The 23,808-nt window shown below is 42.1% G+C and overlaps 1 protein-coding gene and 1 long non-coding RNA gene across 4 annotated transcripts; one reads left to right on the top strand and one right to left on the bottom strand.

The window, feature by feature from the left end:
• Positions 1-1,562: 1,562 nt before the first annotated feature.
• On the bottom strand, positions 1,563-11,823 carry sona (SON DNA and RNA binding protein a). 3 transcript variants are annotated; one of them, XM_062533927.1, is made up of 8 exons: positions 11,691-11,823; positions 10,094-10,214; positions 9,093-9,285; positions 8,903-8,988; positions 4,815-7,838; positions 4,262-4,695; positions 4,055-4,136; positions 1,563-2,793 (listed from the first exon to the last, which is right to left on the bottom strand). In XM_062533927.1, the coding sequence occupies exons 2-7, from the start codon at positions 10,119-10,121 to the stop codon at positions 4,065-4,067; spliced, it is 3,837 nt and encodes a 1,278-aa protein (XP_062389911.1). In that variant the 5' UTR covers positions 10,122-10,214; positions 11,691-11,823; the 3' UTR covers positions 1,563-2,793; positions 4,055-4,064. The 3 variants fall into 3 exon arrangements, with proteins under 3 accessions (XP_062389911.1, XP_062389913.1, XP_062389912.1); XM_062533929.1 differs by lacking the exon at positions 11,691-11,823 and adding an exon at positions 11,393-11,530; XM_062533928.1 differs by lacking the exon at positions 11,691-11,823 and adding an exon at positions 11,368-11,480.
• On the top strand, positions 10,488-16,795 carry LOC134078190 (uncharacterized). The gene is made up of 3 exons (XR_009938826.1): positions 10,488-10,576; positions 13,147-13,200; positions 16,697-16,795. It is a non-coding gene; the product is annotated as an uncharacterized LOC134078190 (long non-coding RNA).
• Positions 16,796-23,808: the final 7,013 nt, after the last annotated feature.

Consider the following 23,808-nt stretch of genomic DNA (forward strand, 5'->3'; position numbering starts at 1 on the left):
CCAGTTAGACAGGGAGCTATATTAAAACCCAGTTTACGTAGTTTGGTGATCGGTTTGGAGGGGATGATGCTGTAACTGTTGAAAGCAGAACTGAATTCAATAAACTGCACTCTCACACAGGTGTTGCTATTGTCAAGGTGGGACAGAGCGGAGTGAAGTGCCGTGGAGATACCAGCCTCCATACTCCTGTTCTGGCAGTAGGCGAATTGGAAGGGGTTCAGAGAGGGTGGTGAGCATGTCTTGAGGTGAGCCAGGACCAGCCTCTCGATGCACTTCATGATGATGGGGGTGAGTGCAACCGAACAGAAGTCATTTAGGCTCATTGCAGTGAAGTGTTTTGGTACTGGCACGATAGAAGTGGTTTAAATGGCGTAGGGACAGCTACTTGACACCGGATTCTTTTACCTGAACTTGCAAAAAGCAACAAATCTAGCCTATATGTCTACTTGTATTACAAGCCTTGCTTTCTGTTGTGACAACCAACAAATTCAGATTACGTCAGGTCAGTCAAGAATGGCAGATCAATATCCGCACCAACTGGATGGGCTGTACAGAACAACCTGTACTGTATTTCCTAAACTCTAAGGGTTTTACCATGCTTAATGAGAAAAAGGTTGTTCTAACGTCAAATGGCCTTACCTACCATTTGAAGTATGGTATGGAAAGGAGGTAGTCTGACTATCACCATACTAAGCTCAGTCTTTCACCCAGCCTAGAAAGGAGGTACAAAATGTTCAGATCATCACGTTATCAGACAAAAAAAATCAGTTCTTATTTAGTTAGCCAATGGCTCCATCTAATGGATGAATGTGCAGTTGGTGTCTTCAGTAGTTATAGAATGTTTGGTAATACCCATTGGAAACAAACCTGATTTGGCTACAAAACAAAGAAACAATCAAATCACCAGCTCTTTTCACTCAATACAAGTCTATTTAAAATAAAATAAATAAATAAACATTGGAGACCAATGTTTTAGTAGCTTCATTTAATAATCAACATGGCATTATGTACAAAGCAAGCAAATTAAGGTCCTAACTTTTGGGCACAAACTGAAATCTGTTTTTAAAACAAGAAAAGCTATGGGTTTTCAGAGCAGGATTCTTAATTCTACAATGTAAATATAGGTTTACTGGTCACAGTCCCATACTCTCATTAACAGTGTGTTTTGAACTTATCTTTACTTGTCCCTAGTGACAAGCCACTGATGTGATTTACTAACTATAAAAATTACCCTAGGTAAAACTCCCTGCTCTGGTATCAAAACATACCTGGTTGATTAATTTGCTTTAATGGTGTGCATGGCAACTTCTGCTAGCAGTCAATAACTCAGTGTCTGCAGGTGTATAGGGGAAACAGCTGTCTTTTCTTCTCTATTCTGTACAAATATCATAGATCATACTGCAATAAAGTAACCTCATCTGTGTACAGAGCTTTACGTGGAAAGATGGTGTAGGGTGCAGATGTGCAGATAAAGAGTGAAAATGGTTAACTACATTCTGAAGATTTCACTCATTCTTGGGGACTGCACTCATTTACAAAGGGGAAAAAAAACTAAATCATAATTGTCCCTTTAAAATGGGCATTGTTCGTGAGCCTTTGCTAATTGTTCTTTTTCTACACAGCAAGACGACAAAACACAAAACGCACAGAAATGAACATCAACACAGCACAAATTACTGTCCAGGGGTCAATACATCTACCGGTATGTTTCTTCCTTCTTCGCTTCAGCCCTCTGGCCATATTTACAACATGGCAGTCTGATTGTCATTTCCTTCTAAAAATGCCAAACCAGCTCTCATACTTGGATGATACTACCTTGGTGTATAGTTTTCAGTAATGTCAATCACCTGAAACTATACTTTTGCCAACCACAGAAGAAGAAAAAAAAAGCAGAATCTGAATTTTAAAAAGGTCCCACTGCATGTCCAGGATAAAATCAAGTGAAACGTCCTCAATCACTTCAAGTAACCACTAGTGAAACATTATAATTAAACTGCCTGCATTAAAAAAGGATTCAAACAATGTTCCTAGTAGCGCAAGCACAGTTCCCCAATAACACAAGAGCAAGTTTTGCAACCAAGCAAATTCAATTAAATACTGGGTTTCTGAAAATTAGAACAGAAAAACATGGCTTGCTCTTCTGCCTCCATTCTACTTGTATTTAAACCAGTACAACCAAACATTACAGAGTATTACAGTAGAGGTGGATTAATGAGCTACGGGCCATATCATCTAGGACCACAATTTACAATCCATCCATGGAAAGTGAACACAAAAAAATTAAAAAAGGTTAAAAGCTTACAGGTTTACAACATTTGTATAATTTATCCCAAGTCTTAGACAATTTTGCACTACAATCAAATGGGCAGTTAACATATGAGTAAAATGTCATGTGGAGGAATATTCGTTAAGTTCCTTCAAGTAGACACTCGTAATTATACAAAATTGTAGTTCCTGAAAGAGCAACTTCTCGCATCACATCGTCCACCATGTGTGTCCTGACAACAGCATGACTGGACATTTTCAAACACTTTTCCTATTCCTATTAAGATGGACTCTTGCATTTATAATCCTGTCAATTCAGTCAATATTCTCCAGAAGCGTAATGAAAACCTGCCATTTCAGATCTGTTGATGACTGCTGCCCCAAAACTGTGGTCAGTCAGGTTCCACTTTCTGAAGATCCATTGAAATGATTCCATCTGAGTATTGTCTACAAAGGTAATCACCAAATCCAGCAAGTCCACATCATGGGCAGAAAAGGTGAGGAGGTATGGCCAGAAGTTGATTGAGACTGGAGGGGAAAAAAGGGAAAACACATTATGGCAGGCACCTGCAGCAATGGTGTATAACCGATACAGTCCATATACTGTACATAGCTATTGGTAGGCCTGTGGCCGCTCCAAATGAAACGCATGTAATAAAAACCATGCAAGAAATACGTATACACGCCTGCCCCAAACAAAGGCCTATGCTTGCACAGTAGTGATGCGCGGTTCAGCCCATTACCTGCGGGTCGGTCAGATTTGGGTAGGCCTATTAGTTTTTTTCTAAATATTGCGGGTGGGTTGGGTCAAAAAAGTAAAAATGCACATTTCTCACTTGGGAACTTATGACATTAGGTGCAACAAATTGTGCCAACATTTTGCATTACGGACTTTCTAAATCGCATGCGACATGCTATGACCTTAAAGGCATGACCACTTTCACACATGCAGAGCTCTCTTGCAGTCAAAAGCGCTCTCACAAAAGGTCAATCGCGCATACGCTATGTAGCCTTATGATCTGGGATATGGAAGGTTGTGCTGGTGCACAATGCGAGAACACCTTGCTTCTGTCATATACACGAATGAACAGCTGTGCTCATGCGGAATGTGTTTATGCTTGCCAGTGTTTCACGCAAAAGTAGCCTATGAAGTTGCAAGGGGAAATATTAATGGAAAATCGTTATGTCCATGAAGATGAGATTTAACACTGGCTATGTCTAGGCTGCAGATTCCAATTATGAATGGTGTGGAACCCCTTGGATTGGGGTTTGGGGGATGGGGGATTTGGTTTGGATCTCCCGAAGAATCGGGTTTGGGCGGGTTTTAAAAAAAAGCCCACCTGTGCAACACTATTGCACAGCCTTAGTAAGACCCCAACCATAATTTGAGGATTGACAATATGCATGTTTGTTGTGTTTTATAACAAATGCGACACATCTTTATTCCAGTGCATTTTTCTTAACAGAGACTGAGACTCAATTTTGGTTGTTTTGTTCATTAATTGTGTGTAATTTAAAATGTCTTTCAGTGTCAGTGTTAAATATTCTTTAGAATGATAAGTTTATTGATCTTTGATAAGGTGTACCTGCATTATTATGCCATTATCATTCTATATAACGATTGTCTCAGAAAGGCAATATTATCGCTTATCGCAATCACTTCTGGTACAATTTATCGTCCAGAAAGAAATGTTTTCATGACAGGCCTAGCTAAAGGTTTGGAATACTTACTGTGGGCACTAAGTGAGCACTAACAACATATTAATATGTTATATCAACTAGAATTTACCTGGTTCCCATCACTCATCGTCAGACATGTGGGGCTTGGCAATGGCCATCTCCTCCTTGCATGCTGCTATTTGCTTGCATTTCTAAAATGACAAAAAAAACACTTAATTTCACACTCAAACGGCAATGGAAGACTTCACATTTAAATGCAATGGAAGTATTTATGCTAAAAGGAAAGTTTTGGTAAACAAAAATACAAAATACAAACCTCTGTGAGTTCCTTGATGCTGAAGCTATTGGCCTGTTGAGTCACCTTTCTCTTCACCTCTTCAATATTAGCAAGGTTTGGTGTGGGCACAGGAGGTGGCTTGTTGGTAATGGTGGGAAGTGGTGGCATGGGGGACATAGCAGCTAACGCTCCCATGTTGGAAAGGGCTGCGGTCATTGTAGCTGCAGTCATACTTGCCATGGCAGCATTCATGGGCATGTTGGGCATCCCTGGCATACCTGGTATTCCTATGGGCAGATTCATTGGCAAACTCATGGGCAGTGGCAATGGTAATGACAGAGGTTGAGGAGCTGGAGTTGGAAGAGGCAGTTGGAGAATGGCTTTAGGTTTCAAACTCTCTGGGATAGGCACTCCAGCCTTAGCACACATGGCAGCAGCATTAGCTTTTGCGATCTCCAATAACTGGTCTTTGTCTGTCAAATGAACAAATGGAAAATTCATTAATAACCGGCAATAAACGTCTATAAACAAATTAGCATTTTAAATAAACAAATATATATATATATATATATATGAATGAATGCGATCATACCAAGATCAGTGAGGCGTGGTGGTGTTTTGCTGGTGCTCCGGCGAGTTCGAGAGGTGGATCTCCTTTTACGAAGAATAAGGATTGGAGAGTGGCTTGGTTCACGTTTCCATCTATCTCGTCGATCAAAGGATCGACTACGGAATGCTGGCCTCCGGTGACGAGAACCAGAGCGGGATCTCCTTGAACGTGATCGGCGGTTCCGTGTTGTGGATCGAGAACGAGACCTGCGCTTCCTGCCAGGAGAACGAGACTTGGAGCGCTTGCTGTCATCTCTGGATTTTGAGATCTTCCTTCTAGCTGGTGATCTTGTCTTTGAACGTCTTTTCCTTCCTTGAGATCGGGATTTTGATCGTCTTCTTTTTGGTGATCTCGACTTGGAACGCTTTACACGAGTACGGGACTTAGACCTCGATTTTCTTCTTCTTGCGGTTGATCTTGAACGTGACCTCCTCCTCCTTGCAGGTGACTTTGTTTTAGACCTTTTTCTTCTTCCACGAGATGGAGACCTAGACTTACGCTTCTTTCCTGGGGACCTAGACCTTGACCTTTTTCGCCTTATCGGAGATTTAGACTTTAAACGTCTTCTTCGGCTGGATGATCTCGATTTAGAGCGTTTTTTCCGAACAGGGGACTTAGATTTTGAGATCCTTCTTCTGGAGGAAGACCTAGATTCTGAGTGCTTCTTCCTGGCAGGTGATAGGGATGTTGACAGCTGTCTTAATTTCAACAGGCTTGTTCTTATTTTACTAGATGACTTTCTTCCCGTTTCTTCATGTTTAGCACTATCCGGTGAAGATGCTCTTGAATGGTCTGATCCATCACGGTCAAGGGAATCCTCCCTTCTGTTTGTTTCAGACACACGATGCCCCTGGGAAACTGCCAGAGATGATGTCTTTTCAGATGAAGATAGAAGTGAGGTAGATTGTTTGTCTCCATCACGTGGTGCAGTAGTTGAGTTTTTAGAGTCATTTCTCTCAACTTCAGATGATGCCATATCTTGCTCATCTGATGAGCCTGAGACACTTTTTTCAGCTAATGGAACTTTTTTCCATGGTCCTGCAGGTGCAGGTGATGCTGCAATGTCCTCATTGTCAGAACTACTGCCTGTAGTCCCATGTGAGGGAGATTCATCAACTTTATCTATTTTAAGCTTCAGCTTTTGAGTTTCTTTTGATTTTTCATCTTTAGAGAGGGAGCGTGATTTAGAACGCTGTTCAGCCGGAGAAAGACTCCGTTCTGTAGACCTCCTGCCATCTGAGACAGATCTAGACAGTGATTTATTTCTGATGGGAGATTTTGATCTTGAGTGCTCTCTTCTCTTGGTTGTTTTAAGCCGTCTGCTGCTTGTCACAGGTGTCATGGATCTGGATTTTGATCGTTTGGTGCGTTTGGGTGACTTAGAGCGAGCCCTTTGTGGGGACTTAGATTTTGATCTTCTTCGTCTTGCTGGGGACCTAGAGCGAGATTTACTAAGCCGTCTTGGTGTTCTGGATCTTGACCTGTTTTTACGGATGGACCGTGACCTAGATCTCCTGACTCTCCTTGTACGAGACCTAGACCGTCGTAGAACAACAAGAGATCTTGATCGAGTTCGCCTGTTTCTTCTGACAGACCGAGAACGTGACCTCCTAGACCGGGGAACTGGAGACCTCCTTCGCGTGCGTGAAGGGGATCTTGAGAGTCTGCCTCTCCTTGCAGAGCGTGACCTCGTTCTGGATCTACGAGTCCTTCTGCGTGACAAAGACTGCCTGGATCTTGAGCGACGCATGCGCACAATGGACTTAGATCTTGATCGTCTGCCCTGCCGTGGTGACCGGGTTCTAGACTTTCTGTTTCTGTTGCGTGATCTGGAGACAGAGCGGCGGGTTCTTTTAGGAGAAAGGGACCTAGACCTTCGTCCTGACCTCCTGACTGATCTGGACCTCGACCTACGTTTTGCTGATGGTGACCTTGAGGGTTTCCGCTTAGGACTAACCCTTTTCTTGGGTCCTGATGTAGACCTACCCCTTCTCCTGGGTCCTGATGTAGACCTGGCCCTGGAAGAAGAACGTTCTGCTGATGGTGACCTTGAGGGTTTCCGTTTAGGACTAACCCTTCTCTTGGGTCCTGATGTAGACCTACCCCTTTTCCTGGGTCCTGATGTAGACCTGGCCCTGGAAGAAGAACGTTCTGCTGATGGTGACCTTGAGGGTTTCCGTTTAGGACTAACCCTTCTCTTGGGTCCTGATGTAGACCTGGCCCTGGAAGAAGAACGTTCTGCTGATGGTGACCTTGAGGGTTTCCGTTTAGGACTAACCCTTCTCTTGGGTCCTGATGTAGACCTACCCCTTTTCCTGGGTCCTGATGTAGACCTGGCCCTAGAAGAAGAACGTTCCTTTCGAGAAGCTGACTTATCAAGGGAACGGCGAGGGCTTGGTGAGCAACTTGGGCTTGTTTCTACTCTTTTGGTGTCTGAGATAGATCTTGACCGGGATCGTGAGGGAGAGGGACTCTCCACTCTACGTTGGCCAACCTTTCCCCTCTGATCTCCATTTGTTTCCTTTGAACATTCTGTTGAAAGGCTTGCATCATCCTTCTGGAGATTCTCTTGTTTCGGAATTATATCAGGCAAGTCCTGTACTTTGCTGAAATTTCCATTTTCTCCACAGCATTGCACAGTCTTCATAGTGGTTTCACAGTGGTCATCACCTTTTGCCAAATTCTCAAGCAACTCCTCAGCATTACATTGGATGTCTTTAGTTTTTTCAACAGAGGGCTCTGACTTAATAGTTCTGGATTCTTCAAGCTTAATCTGGCCTTTCGATGCCTCAGAAGAATCCAGGGCAGTCTTTTGGTCCAAATCTGTGTTGTCAGAAGTCAATAACTGCTTACATTCTGATTCCGGCTCGGAACCTGAAGCAGCACTGCTCTCCGATTTGTTTTCCCCTTGTTTTTCGGCATCTTTTTTCGTACCCCTCTTCTTTCTTCTCCCTGTGCGTCGTTTGGGTTTTTTGGCCTTTACAACAGCGTCGTCCCCTTGCAAGTCTATGAAAATAGGAATATATCAGTACACAATTACATGTTTTACAACCTGTTTTGAGAAGTCACATTTTGAAATGTAATAACAGGGGAAAACCTAAGACTGAAAATTCACGAGCCGCTGCCTACCTTCCACCATTCTGGACATGGATGTATTATAAGAACTGGAGAAAGTGAACAAGTCCCGCCCCCAATCATTTCAATGGGAATGCTAGGCTAGTGAAAATTGCCAAAATTGAACGACTTTTTCAGGCTTCAACACAGTGTTTCAAGGGGCTTGTTTCCGGTGCCATTTTACTTAGCCAATTAAGTGCCAGGTTACTGATTGACGTAAGGTACAGAAGGAGAGCTTGTGCCCACACTAAGCTCGTGCATGAGCTGAGAGTGGAACAGCCACCAATCAGCATGAGGAGGAACGGCACCGGACATGATGTATTTCTGGAAAACGGCGACGAGGAAGTGCCTTGCTAATCGGCGAAGCTAATCAGTCAACCCCTGACCCCCTGATTCTGGACCTCTACCTGTTGTCTGGTCATACCCATTCCTTTAAAGAGGCGGGGGTTGCAAAGCCACCAAGCACACAAATCCTGACAGAAAATTTATTTCTTGTATAGTATGGAATGCATCTTCACACTAACAACTATCAATACATTTTGCAGCATATGCGATACTTGGCTTTTTAAAAGGTGATGGCTGTGTCATTGGTTTTGGCTCAATTCTGGATTAATTGGTAGTCAAATTTTCTTTAATGATTTGGACTTGAACTCGAGACTCGAGGTTTAGTGCCTCAACACTACAACAGTGTGTCTGGGTGTTGCCAGACAACCATTTTAGCTAAAGAACTATATTACTTGGGAGGAAGAACAATGATTCGTTATTGATCATTTTTGTATTACCATGTTTTTTTTTTTTTATGAAGTCTCGCCAGGTTAAACTAAAGCTAACTATTTCAATACAAAAAGCGCAATGGTTCACAAAATGCTACATACACAGCTGAAACACAATCAAAGCCAATAGTAGTAAATAAGTACATTACATTATCAGAACATTTAAGGTTTGAACTGGTATACCTGGTATGGGGATTCCTGAGGGTTCATCTTTTACTTTAATTGGCTCTCCTCCCTTTGATGTCAAAAGACCTTCAGTCTTCTTAGCTCTATAGTAAATGAAACAGGAATTGATACAAGTCAATGAGTGACGATACATTTCTGAAAAACAACAGTAAAAAAGGGGGATATTTTCTAAATCAGGTCACTTCACCTGGCTCTTGTCTGCATTCCACAGTCAGATTCCTCAGATTCAGAACTGCTCTCTTTTTCACACTTGCGCTTCTTCCTCTTCTTCTTACTTTTGTGCTTTTTTTGCTTTTTTGTCTTCTTCCGAGGAGTTTCACTCCCTTCCTTTGTCACAGCCACCTCTACAGCAGCACTATTATCAGAGGCTTCTTCATCATCTGGGAGAAACAAATGCATTATCATAATCTCTTATAATAAATATAATAATATATATTTTTAAAAAACTAGCGAGAGCACTGCATAGACAGAAGAATAAATGGGCTCCTGGTTATATCTGTGATGTAGTGTAGCAATAGACATTGCCCTTCATTTGAAATGTGTGTTGCATAATGGCAAAAAAAAAATAAGACAATGAGATCATATATAAAATCTGTGTAGATACATGTCAGCAATCTTCTGAGTCCAAATATAGTTATGCTCATAAGTTTACATACCTTGTACATACACATCATCACATACCCTTCACCATTTCTTATGATTGGCATGGAGTACTTTCCATAAGATCATCCCTCAATGCAAATCAAACCAGCTATTAGGCTAACTGAAATAAAACCATGGCAATCTCTAGATATGGTGAAGGGTGTGTGATGTGGGGCTACTCCAAAGGCCAAGGGAACTTCTTCAGGATGCATGGTATCCTGGATCCATGAAATAACTAGCCTTTAACATAGGGGTATGTATACTTATGGCCCCTGTATTTTAAGGAAGAACATTTATTTTGTTTGATACACTATTCATTCACAAAGAAAACTGGTGTAAAACTAAAAGGTTGGATTTCTCCTCATTTTTCTAAGGTAAGAAGATCAACTAGGTTTCCAAAATAGTCTATTTTATTGTTTTTAAATTCCTCTTTTTTGTCAACTTTAGCATGTGAATGTACAGTATATGTAAACTTATGAGCACAACTGTCTCAATCTGAGTGACATTTTCTTTATGGAATTTCACAAACACTGTTCTGGAACTTACCTAGTGCAGTATTCACAGCACATTCCATCGCTTCAGTTGACAGTGGTCCTTTTCAATCTCTGACCACAGAATTGGCTGGACCCTCTCCACCACAGAAGGGGAGGTCACAGTTCACTGGATTCTGCAGAAGATGCAATGCACATGTTACACAGAAACTGGGACCATATTCACAGAATAACCATTGTTTATCAACATCAATTATTTAGACACTGGTCTGTATTTAATGCTCCAAGTTGGATCAAATGTGAACCCCTTGCCCGAGTAGTAATGGCATGTATACAGGCAACACAAACCCTGATGTATAAACAACATCCGTAGCACCTAGGCTATAATGCTCAAGTAACACTCATAAACAGAGGTTCCTCGGTGACTGAAAGAAACGGTTGATCACAGAAGGGAATCATCCAGTCATTCAAGAAAGTAGTCGAGCGGGAAACGGGTAACGTTAGCTCCTTGAATGTAGCAGTGTGGCAAAGGGGACGAGTTGAGTAATGCATTCTTATTAAAAGTATATGTATATGAGGCACCATTAAAATCCTAAACAATGCACACGGAACGCAAGGTGGGATTGCTGTTAAAGTCGAAAACGGCTCTGTGTTTCAACATTTTATGTTACCTATGCGGTTGGGAAAACGCCACACCAGCATGCTAGTGAACTAACGTCGGCCCATTTACGTTAGCGATATTAGCCTAATGTTGGTTAGACAAACTGAAACCTGACAGATTATTCCGACTGCTGCACATTTTGCAGAGCTACTCCACCAAAACATTTACCAAGCTAATGGTGCACTACCTTTAGCATTACACAATTTAAAGTTATATTGACGTTAAATTTGACAAATGTGACTAAGTTTCTGGTCACTGTGACGAAGACCATGTAAACAGCTGGCTCCAGGAACTAGCTATAGCTACCTCAAGTTACTAACAAACACTGCAAATGACCGCAGACTCGGAACACAAAAGCAACCCAATACATTAGTTACCAACGTTAGCGAACATAAACAGGATTACAGTTATGCCATCGTCGGACCTTTCATCCAAAAAAATGAATGTTTGAAATTCGCGCGGCTAGTTTACACAATTGTTGAGTAGCAGCTAAGTAACATTAGCGTTGTCGAGCGAGCAAGCTAACAACATTCAGGCCTACCAGCGAGGGCAGTTTAGCACGAGCTAACTAATGCTTTCAACGTACGCATTAGCCGTAACATTGCAATCTCACTTTAGATAGAAAATACAACACATCACGATACTACATGATGTTACACACAGCTTACAGGTTTGACAGAGTTGGAAATGTACCAGTTAGCGCTTCTTAAAGGACAAGAGGCCAATCCAGTCGAGATGGCCTAATAACGTGCTAACAAAGAAGCTATTGCTAATCTTGTTGCACATTCCCATACGGACGCATCCTATCCACACCGGCCTCCTCGCACTAACGTTAGTCGACTGGTGAACATCAACGTTAGCTATCCTAGCATCACAAGCCGACCAAGGTTCGCCTGACATTAGCAACGAACCTCTCACGACATATACGGCTAATGCTAAAATATTACTCTGGTGAATATCAGAATGCATACACAAAGCTTATGATTCTCACCTAGTTTTCGGATTTATTTAATTTTATTGATTACGAAATTCTGGAAACTTGCTGAAAATTGGTCGCCATGACAGTCAGGTCGAACAGTAGTCCACCAGTATCCCAGCATCCCGCGAGTGAAGAAAGTTTCCCAGAAGTCTGTCTTGAAACCATGGCGACGTAGGCTACTGTAACTGTGGTTTTATAAGCTGTTGTTATATTCTCTCCACTTGCCATCAGCTCCCTGCAATGAATTAATCTCCAATCATCATTCATGTCATCATTTTTGAAAAGTTAACAATTTACAGGCTCAAGTGACCTCTGCATTCTGGATCACAGCAGACTTGTTCATGTAGATCTAGTTCTAGGGGTGGACTCTGTGAGTCTGAGAGCACAAAACCACAGTTACAGTAGTCTAAGTTTAGCATTAACATCAGACCAGCAGCAATGGTGAGACACTGCAGACATAGCCTAGATTAGAAGTAGCCTAGGTCAACAGAACAAAAAAAGAGGGAAAATTATAGGCTAGGCCTACTCTGCTAATTGGTACAAAAGTTCTTGCTAGAACTCAATTATAAACATTCAAAGACCAGCCTAGAAGAGCTCAGACTCAGTGGGCCAGCATTTGAAAAGTGTCAAAAAAGTATGTAGGCTAGTATGTGGATGTGGAACTTTCATAATTAATTGGCCAAATTGTTTAGTCTGGCTATCACCACCAATCTTTTGGGATTGAACATTATTCTGGGGAATCTGCTCTATTTTTTACTGAACTAGAGGCAGGATCAATGGGCATAGCCAAATTCAAATGACTCGTACGCATTTGGATAGTCCTTCAACCAATTACAGACAATCTGGGTGCGCCTGGTGGATATAGCCAGTTTGTGATTTGTTCCAGAAAATGTGGACAGGAAGCAGGAGAGATAATCGAGCCCGGTTTTACCTAAATTGTTGGCAATGGTTAGATAATGGGGTAGGAAACTTTAGTGCAATTGCATGGAGTGTCCAGTAGAGAGTAATGTTGGGCCATAAATGCTCCTGGATTAGGCTAAATCCTTTCCTCATATAAACCAATTGGGTGTTAAATAGTTTCAGTAGCAATGAGAAACCTCAATCAGTTAGTCTGTTTGTGATCCCACCTGTGTGGGGGTTCCCACGGCTAGGTCAGTCAAACCGGTGTAAAACAGAGAGATGTACATTTGTACAAGTAGAGGTATCTGGGTAGGTCTATGTGTCCAAATGTTTGACCTACATAATTTATTTTGTTGATTGTATGAGGTGTTAAGTCAGAAAAGAAGATAGCCCTACCGACATGTACACAGTGCACACACACTCACATGTGCTTTCATAAAAATAAAGACTTACTTACTCACTCACAATGACCTACATGTGCAGGGGGAAAGAAACAGACAAGCCATCATTTATCCCCTCACCTCAACAGAACATGTAACCTAAACTTGACCTCTGATCTTTCCCTCAGCCAACCAATGGAATAGTGCCTGACAAGGACAGCAAACAGACTCTATTCTTCCAGGTAATCTGTGCTAGCACACATGGTGAATATGGATTACTCTCAAATGACCACACCAGAGACGTCTCAGTCTCACCAGTCTCACCTCGCTCTGTGGCTGTTAACAAGTGGGACCCTTTCCTTGACCATGAACACCTTAGCAAGTCAGTGTATTAAAATTACCCAATTTCCCAATACTTATATTATATATAGCCTACATCTCTTCTGTAATTGTATTACTAGTAACTTTTCTTATTTATTGATTATTGATTATTGAAGTATTGATTTTATTAAAATAAGTACATAAATGACAAGGAATCCAAGCTGTCGTTTTCAAAAGTGTTGCCTGATATTTGAAGAGAGAAGGAATCAAAGGGATTTACAGAGCTACACAGCAGGTACCCATTCTCCCAAATGGCTTACAGAGGATATTCGTTTGTGTTGCAGAGTATGTCAGGTCAGCAGTCTCCTTTTGGCTTGCCCTCCATCCCCTGCCCTCTCCTTTATGGTGTTAACTGATGGCCTGACAAACCGCAAAACGACCTTACTGTCACCAGAGATTACAGATCCTCATTAGATTCGTTTCCCTGTTCTCATGACACCGAGTTACTGCCCAGCATGCGTGAGACTCATTTTGTTGTCTGGTAGCAACTAAATGCTAACTTGAACCTGACTGGAATGAACACTTGGCTGGTAGATGACAGCATGTCCTTCCAAGTTGTCAGTTAGGGAAATTGCAGAGGCTATAGAAATGAATGAGATGACTTACTGTGCAGTTCAGTATGTACAATTGGAGTATAAATATTTAATGTTTCCAGTGATAAATGATACAGTATAAAACTAGACATTTCAAAGTGCTTTACCACTACACACAATCTTTGTTAATAAACGCACACATAGAAAAACTTTCTGACTCCAGAAACTATTGTAGTGAAAATGTAACATTCTGCTTAAAATTTCCATTTTATATTTCTTATTTTACTCTTCTTCAGTATATTTGCCCATTCTGTACATGGAGAATGTTACACATCCTTAAGAGCCGTTCACACCAGGAATGATAACTATAAAGATAACTGATAAAAGCATCCACACTGACCAACGATAAGTAAAATCATGATGGCTCAGATTTGATGGATTCTTATTGGCCCTCAGCTTTTTATTGTTCTCAAAAGCACTCTCAAAGTGATCCCAAGTTGTTGTTATCGTTATAGCTGTTGTTCTTGGTGTGAATGGCCCTTTAGCCTATGGCACTTACTATTTGGTCTGCTTTGGTTGTACAAAATCTAATAATTGGGCTAATAATTGCAATATTTGTGCGTTTTTGATCCCTTGGAAAGACTTTAATGGAATTATTTCAAAGCTGCTGTATCAGGATAATGTAATCCCACTTAAGTGTAGCTAGTAGATAGTGTTCTCCTTTCAGTGTACTAGCCCATGTAGATAAAAATGTAAACAATTATATTACAAAAAGTCTTTGGCTGAAAAAAAAACCTCTTTTCAAAACTTTTTTGGTAAAGGAAGTTTGTACAGCTGAAAATTCAACAAGTCACAAAATTATGATAGCGGTCAGAAAGTAAAATGATCACGAGTGTGGCAAAAAGTGCTGTTACTGGGAAAGTATAAATACATGTTTGAGGGCCTGAGTGAGACAGTATGAGAAGCAAGAGTTTCTGTTTGATAATATAAGCTTAACTGTGACACAGCCCAAGTTTAGAGTGAGACAACATTTGCTAAAACATCGTCGAGATGTGGAGGAGAAGCAAGCAGATTATCTATCAGGCTTCAGTACAGAGAGGGCGATGGTGCCAAAATCAACTTGCTGAAATGCCCATCTGTTTACAGAGAAATGCCATGCAGATCAAGCTATCCGTTGAAATGGTGATCACCGATAGCATTTTCTTCGTATACCAAGATTACTCAACAGGGATTACAAAGAAGCAGATGGGAGAACTATTAGAACTTCTGCAAGGTTGCCGACTGAGTGACTGGAATTCTCAGTCTCTTCAACTAGGATTGTGTATGGCTGAATGATCTAGAGAGGTCTCAACAATGCTGCACTTCCAACTGCTACAGCCTGTGATATCTGGTAGCCTCTTTTCTGCAGGAGGGGCCATAAAGCTGTCAGTTGGAAACTGCAGAGTAAGTTGTCATGTGATACAGTCTGGCCTGTGAACTCAGATTGAGCTGACTGACAGATAAATTTGACCATAATTTCCACAGCACACACACAGTCACCCAAACAGACACTCCTGCTCCTCTGCTGTTCTTCATTAGCCACAAAAAGTTTAAGCTGCCACCGGTCCAGTAACACCTTTGCAACATGTGCGACCCTTACCCTTCCAATAGTAACCTAGTAACATGAGCACAATTCCAAACACTGGTAAGACTGCAATTTTCCAGGCCTCAGAGGGCACTGCAAGGAAATAGGAAGAGAAAATGTCAACATTATTATCTTAAGATATAAGGATATTACAGATATTATGAAGGAACATTTATTCATGATTTTATTAGTGTATTTTAAGCTTTGACAGTATATGACAATATGATTATATATATATATATTTATGATTATATGACAAAATATGCAATTTCATACTAATTTGCTGCTACATTAAATCCAAATGACTCATGATTTAGGGCAAAGACAAAAAAATTAGGGAAAAAATAGAACTCACATATGATCTCCACCTCCACAGTGGTAGCCAAGTTTCCTTGGGGGTCGTGCACATGGTAAGATCCAACATCAGCAATCTGGAATTCCTCTAAGACGATCTGGTAGTTGGACATCTTCAGCCTCCCCTCATAGCTCTGCTTCTCCTCCAAAACCAGCATCCCGTCCCTTATCAGGACCCTCGGCCTGACGTAGTTGTTTATATTACACTTAGCGATTTCAGGACGGAAGAGGAGGGTCACTTTGGAGAGACTGAAGGGCAGGTCAATGACCAAATCTTCATTGACTTCCAAATAGTCATAGGTTTTGGTCCCTGGGGAATGGTCAGAGATGAAAAGAGAGTTGACTTCATGACTTCAAAGAGAGAAAGGAAGATACCTTAATAAAGTGTTCCCTCAATCCTCTGTCTTTCAAGTCCTGACTTACCAGTGACAATGAGCACTGTAGTTGACACAGCTTTGCCCATAACATCTCGGAGGGTGAAATTTCCCTGGTCTGACTGGGTGATGTTCTGCGCCAGCCAGTGTCCAGCTACCACTCGACCTCTGCCCCGCTCACTCACTGTAGGGTCACTGCGGTTCCACAAAAGTGTTGGCTCCAAGTACGAGCCCCTTCGGGTGAACTCCAAAAGGTCTCCATCAAGAAGAATGGAGAAATTACTTCCATAATCCAAATGGTCTAGATGGGCGCACTCTGAAAATATCAACCAGTAATATAAAAATATTAAAGACATATACAGAGCAGTCATACAAATCCATGCATGTTTTATTGGTGAGACTTTGTGAGACTCATATTATGCATGGACATGTGCAAAGTTTGATTTTGTATTGCATCTTTTGTATGTTTCAGCTACCACGTGTTGAAAGCAAATTCAAGACAATGACAGCTCAAAGACAACAGACAGCTCCGAAAACAGCTCACCTGCCACTGTGAGGGAGAATGTCTCATTATCCATATCGGTATCATTGAATATCACAGAGAATATTCCCTGATCCTCTAACTTTAGCTGGGGCACCTCAAAATAGAGCCCTGACTTGTTGGACACAAGACTGTATCTTTTGTCCTTTAGCTACAAAGCAGAAATGCAAACATGTGGTAAACTGCATGAATTAGTGAACACGTATTAGTGCCTGTTACAATATTGGATAAATAATAATAATAATAACAGTTATGGTTTATATCTTATACATCCAGCACTGACAGGCCCAAATGGAAACACTTACGTGTCCATTCTCCAGCACTAGTCTCTGAGGACCATTTGAGATGGTGGAGGCAAAATAGACTGAAGCTTTTGCAGGGTCAGGGATATCAGTTGGGGACGCCTCGATGAGTAGGATACTGAAGTTCTTGTTGTAACATCCACCAACATCCTCTGGCTTATCTAAAAACAACACACAATCTCATCATCATTGTCCATAGTGTGATTGAAATACTGAAATATAATGTGCAAATTAACTACATGTTCACATAACACCTGGTAGCTAATTGTTTCCCCATCTCTTACACTCTGGTCACACACCTGCCAAAGAAGTATCTAGAAGAACAGAAGGTATGAATTTAGAAACACAGTTGTATAACATATTATCATTAGATAGAATTAGATGTCATATTACTGTACATAAAACTCACCAACAAAAAGGAGGACAAACAACAGCAACCAGGGCATCATGGCCACTACAGTATAAAAAGGAAATTGTCCCATGTAAGCTGATGAGCCTTCTATTCACTCATAAGGAGTTGTGTTTATATTCCATTATTGTGTTTACTCTTCTTTTTTTTAATCATTATTCCAGCCAACCCATGAACATCCTATTTTTCAGTCTGGGAAACTCTAAACTACTACAGTGTTGATAACTCTAAACTACTGAAATCTTTGTATTTGTTTGTCTCTTTTACATTGTCAAATTGCTAGAGTATGATGACAAACCCAAGTGTTAGTGAATAAAAACAGACAGAACATTGCTAGTCTACAAAATATATTTAAATTTACAGCCTATTTTAACATATAATAAATTGTTCTTCATGGGGTCTAATCAAGTTATAGCCACCAAATCGCTTTTTTCCATACTGTACCAGACTACAGACAAACGTCACCTAGAAAGCAGCATGTCAACAAGTCAATTAGAAAAAGTCAGGACTTACACGTAGTGCTTAACCTCAAAAACTCATTCATCCCATGAAAGTCTGTGAGCAGAAGGGTAATTAATTAACTATTTAGTTCTCCAAATGAAATGATTGATTCATACTTCATTGTCATTGCCCAATGTTAGAGGAGAGAAAACAGTGTGCTCCTATGTAACAGAGTTTACAGTCCACAGTGCCTGATTACTCCTGGGGGGCGGGGCTAGGATTTATCCACCTTGGCTTCTTAAACCTAGAGACTTGGAAAGCCTGTAGGTAAGTACGTGTGGATCACTGCCTGTCCTGGTTGGCAGGATCATATGTTTACGCTTGACGTCCGTGGCATTAAGAATAGCTTTTCGTGGACTACACTAAAACTATCAAGCCAAGTCTTTGTCCACTCTCCAGTATGCTAATGGAACCTGCTGATTCTTACTGAAATATGAATGTCTGCAGACACTGAAAGTCTTATTAATGGAAGTAGTAGTCAGCTTATAGCGAGTCTTGTCTGAGATTGTGAAACAAACCAGGAAGATAAGAGTCAAGTGGCACTTTCATGGGGTATATAAGGGTTAGTGACGGAGAGATTTTGTAATTGAACTGAACCACTTGGCAAATGCCCAGATTCATCAGCAGTTTCTGGAGCACACTGCACTACACACAAGCATGTCCACAATCCATGAATCAGCCTAACTTAAGTCTATGGTTATACACAGCAATTACCTAATACTGAGTATTACTAGCCGTAGGCTGAATTGGTAGTCGGTGAAAATAGGCAAATGTTGATGGGGTGAAGAGTCAGAGATTACTAGAATCCAATCAACCCAGGTAGCGGAGGGCAAGGCAACGGCCAAGTCAAGGGAGATTGTGCAGCCTAAGTACTATCAGCAGGTGGCAGTAAAGACCCACGGTACGTTTAATGGACACACAGATAGACTATTCAATGAGGCTGGTGAAATTCCAGATGTTTTGTCAGTCACTTTGCTGGTGTCAGGTCATCTGCATTGCATTGTGAGATTGCTAAGGGTATGTAAAATGTGTTCAGTTATGTTGCCACGCTGTCTGCTATTTGGTCAGATTCAGATTGTTTTTAGATGTGTTTTTTAAAGAAACATGTTGGAGTTTGTTCTAAAAAAACAAGCCACCTAAAAAGCTAGAAAAAAAACTATATAAATGCCATCAGCAGCCCAGTTGTCAATGATAAATTTGCTGACATGCCGACCTACATGTATGTCTTTTGGTGATTCACTTTGACATATGCCATGCTATGAGAGCTTCTCTTGCATTATCTGTCCTGGGTCAGTGTGTGAGTGTGAGTGTGAGTGTGTGTGTGTGTGTGTGTGTGTGTGTGTGTGTGTGTGTGTGTGTGTGTGTTCACACTCAAACTCCTCAATTCCTGGTGGGAAGAGCAGCTGTGTTCACCTGTCCATCACATAGCATTGTGCCATCATAATGTTCAGATGATACCAAAAGTAGTTGCCCATGTAAACATACCTCAAACAAAAGTTGAATGGCTCAGTTATGAGACTGTTTGATGATTGAACACTGTGATGTTAAATGATGTTCTTCCATATGACAACAGATTATGTGTTTTATGCCTTGAGTCATAAATTCAGTAGAGACTTGATACACTATCTCTCTCTCTCTCTCTCTCTCTCTCTCTCTCTCTCTCCCCAGTGTACACAGCAGGAAGATAACGATCACTTCAATTTTGTAAGTGTCAAATACAAATCAAGTTTCACATATTTAACTGAAATGTTGGAGTATAGTTTACACAAACAGTGTTGGCGTTGAGTAATTTCTGTGCAGTAGCACAGGGCCACACACTCTCAGTTAAAGCTGACACTAGCATTTCTTATTGGTTTCTCCAAGACCTACACACACACACACACACACACACACACACACACACACACACACACACACACACACACACACACACACACACACACACACACACACACACACACACACACACACACACACACACACACACACACACACACACACACACACACACACACACACACACACACACACATACATATACAGCCCTGGAAGACCACAGGAGCCCTGGAGACCACAGCACATTTTTCTGATGTCATCCGGTAGCTGAGTGACATTGAAATGAGTTGATGGTCATATTCAAATTAGCAAAGGTCTCTTAATTCTGAATGATTGTCAACTCATTTGAATGTTACTCAGCAACCGAAGGATGACATCAGAAAAATATTCTAGATATGTAGTGGTCTCTCAATTTTGTGTGTGTGTGTGTGTATATATAAGAGCTGTATAAGAGACCACTGCACATTGCATATGTAGATACCAGTGTCAACGGATATGCAGTGTGACACATTGTGTCATCTTGGCATATGGCAATTTCTGCCTTATAGATACTTATGTGGCCATGGGAATCATGTCAGTGACATTACTGGGACCAGTGATCAGCCCTGAAATCTTCACCACTACTGATATATAGACAGAAGAGGAAATTGCTCGGGGCAGAAGGGGAAGTGGAAGGCTACATCCTCTGTTGCCAAGGGGACAAGAACACAGAGCAGCCAATTAAAGTTAGAATGGAAAACCTCACTCCATACCACACAAGGCCTCTTTCAAAGTTCCCATTCACTTTCATGATCAATGCTCACTTTGTGGTATCGAAAGTAACGATTCGTCTTGTGTTCATGGAAGCACCTGTTATCTTTGTTATCCTTTTTTTGCCTTTTGAGAAAAAACATCCTCTGCCTCTTCTGTGAGACAGCTTTCTACTTTGTTGTTAAAGGACGCTGTGCGGATGTGTGACAGTGTTGATCAAGAACCACAGCGCTTCATGGTTCATGGTTTTTAATGAACACCTCTCCAGTGTGCTTTAACCTACTCAATATGGAACACGTGTGGTGACAAATGAACAAGCATTATCTCTCACTGTTCGAGATATTAATTGAAGATGCAAGCAGTGCTTAGTGAGACATGAGGCTAAAATAATCACAGCTAAAAGATGCTGGTATGCGTTACTGATGGTAAAGTCAGTGGCATGAGAAATAAAGACTACATCTCAGATGATCATTTCTAGTCACCTCAGACCAATAGTTCTGTAGAGATATCCTCAGATAACTTCACCAGTGAACCTCAAATATGACCTTCATACTTGCAGGGGTAGGCTACTATGGGTATATTTATATAAGTTCACTCAACGTTAACCAGTAGGCGTCTCTGATGACGTCATCGATCAAGCCAATCTCTAATTACCTGCCTTAGGGATTTTTTCATGGGCCACTGCCTATAAATGGCTGCACCATGATAATCTAGTCCTCTGTTGGCATCCTTCAGCAAACACAAAGACTTTGACCCACGCTTGCAGAAAGCCTCTAACCGGCCGGCAGGCTGGACGGGCACGCACACGCACAGGTGGCTCTCTGCTCGCCAACTGTCTAACCCCACGGTGCTGAGATGAAGCCCTGGATGCCCCTCAAAGTATGGCCGTCCACATCAATTCACTCAGCTCAAAAAATTCAGTGTGCTTGGCATCACCCCTCATCGCCAGCCACAGGCTCAGGGTTCGGTTCAGGGTTACTCGGCCTTTGCCACTCTCTGCACGATGGATCAGCTCAGGCACACCTCCCTGCCCCGTGTTGAGGAGGCGGTGGCTGCCAATCTCACCCCACAGGACCCGTTCGAGCAGTGGCAAGACCTGACACGTTACCGAGCGGCACAGCCTCTGGACCAGCTCTCCGCAAATGCTATACGCACAATACTCCCACATCAACGCTTGGCCTCTAAGATCTCCTCCTCAACGGCCCTGCCATGCTCGCTGAGGCAGGAGATCAGTGAGCTAGCCGTAAAGCCCCAGGTATGGATGTCAGCTGCCCATGTACAAAGACCTCCTGATGCTGGTGCAGGGGTCGATACGGCACCCAGAGTCTGAGAGCTGGCCCCTAACCACCTGCCTCCTGAGCGGGCGTGACAGCCGACAGCAGGATTATCTATCTCCCTAGAAAACTATTCCTGAACTACTCCTGAAACTATTCTTTGTAGAGCCATGTGCACAGTCTCTCTACTCTTTGACGTGGTAGATGTAGAAGAATTGAGACTCTTTGACGCGTCCCATTGAATTGGTATTCATGATCTTACAGCATTTGTTTGACAGGGATGCTCCGCCTGGTGTTGGTCAGGCATGACTTCAGGGGCTGACCCCCTCGCATCCCGTCTCAAAAGGTGCCCCTGTGGGACCTCACGGTGGTGCTAAAGGCACTCGGTAGTGCTCTCTTCGAGCTCTGGAAGACATTGAGCTCATTTCAACCGCCGTTGCTTGCTCTGACACACCAGTTAAACGGATGAGTGACCCAACAGCCCTAGCAGTGACCTCTGTTCGTATGCAATTCCTTGCGGGTGATTCAGAGGTTGAATCACATCCGAACCCTTTCTACTGACCTAAAGTGCTGAACTCTGCCCTTAGGAGTAAACTTGTTTGAAAGGATGCGCTTTCCCAGTCTTTATTTGTGGTGCTAAGCCTAAATTAAATAACATTCCCAAGAATCCACATGAATACCCAAAGGTAATAAGGAAGCACACACACTTCTTCATAGAACTGGACTCATTTCTATTTCACCCATTTTGTAGGCCAAACAACATGCCAAGATTTCGGCCACATGGCCTTCATTTGCTCTGATGTTCGCCTACACGGAACGAATGCACCCCTTGCACACAAGACCGGAAATCTGTTCATGTGCCATTGAAGCAGAGGCTCTCCTACTGTTTGATCGAGGCCATCACTCTAGCATACGAGGCCTCAGGTGTGACTCCCCCTGAACACTTGGGAGCCAACTCTGTGAAGAGTGTGAATGCCTCTTGGTGCCTAGAAAGGCATCTCTATAGAACAGATGTGCTTGAGTGCAGGCTGTGGCACCTTAAAGAGGAGCACTTCCTCTGTGTGAATGTTTTTTGCGTTTTCAATTTAGTGTAATAGTAGCCTGGGTGTTCCCATCCTGCCTTGCGCGGTGATTTCATTCACGCTGCTAAGGCAGTCTGGAAACTAACACCCACATTTTCGCCTGATGTTGGCGACCAATCAAATGACAGGGGAGAAAGCAAGACCATGATGAGCTATGCACAGACGCATTTGATAGACATCCGTGGCGCCCAATGAACGGATCTGGGCATTTTTTCAAATACGAGAAAAAATGTCTCATTTGAGCAGTGGAAGGCGCTAGCCAGGCTAGTGCAACAACACAATAGCAGTAAATGTACACTAAACATACAATGCATTGTTGTTGAAATGGTCTGGCGTCTGTGTACTGTGATCAGACAGACGGTGTGCAAATGGCATGTTCCTGAAGAGTGATGTTTGGCTGCACTGCTGGATGTGGCAGCTCATCTCTTTGCCTGTGATGAATTCCTCCGTTAAGTGCTTCATGTCGGGATTTATTGGACCTAAGCTGAGACATATGCAAAGCTCTGGAGAAAACAAATAGCTAAGAGAGTATTTTAAAGATACTTGCCACTAATTAAGCAACATTATTTTTAAACAATTTTCTATTGATTAAAATATGTCAGCATTTGCATCTGACTTTATTTGCTGCTTTTGCTGTCAGAAAGTAGGGCTGTGGTTTTATATAGCACTTAGTGTATGGTTTGAGACACAGCAGTTCAAGCTGTTACAATTCATGTATAGGACGGAGGATCCTATTGTCGTTGCTATCGAACCACACTCTGAGGCCTAAATAAACATGGCCAATGATAAAGTGCAGCAGCTTGACTGGCATTTAATCCAGACGGGTGCGGTGCGAGGACACGGTGTTGGATTCACTTGCTCGCCTTCCCACAGGACAAAGTGCAATTAG

Source organism: Sardina pilchardus, chromosome 4, assembly GCF_963854185.1.
Source record: "Sardina pilchardus chromosome 4, fSarPil1.1, whole genome shotgun sequence".
Lineage (NCBI taxonomy): Eukaryota > Metazoa > Chordata > Actinopteri > Clupeiformes > Clupeidae > Sardina > Sardina pilchardus.

Bases quoted from the DNA above. Each gene is read 5' to 3' on its own strand.
- sona (XM_062533927.1), bottom strand. From the start codon at position 10,121: ATGGAATGTGCTGTGAATACTGCACTAG. The intron at 7,839-8,902 runs GTATACCAGTTC...CTATTTTCATAG, and splicing joins CTCAGGAATCCCCATACCAG to ACTTGCAAGGGGACGACGCT. The intron at 4,137-4,261 runs GTTTGTATTTTG...TTGTCATTTTAG, and splicing joins GCATCAAGGAACTCACAGAG to AAATGCAAGCAAATAGCAGC.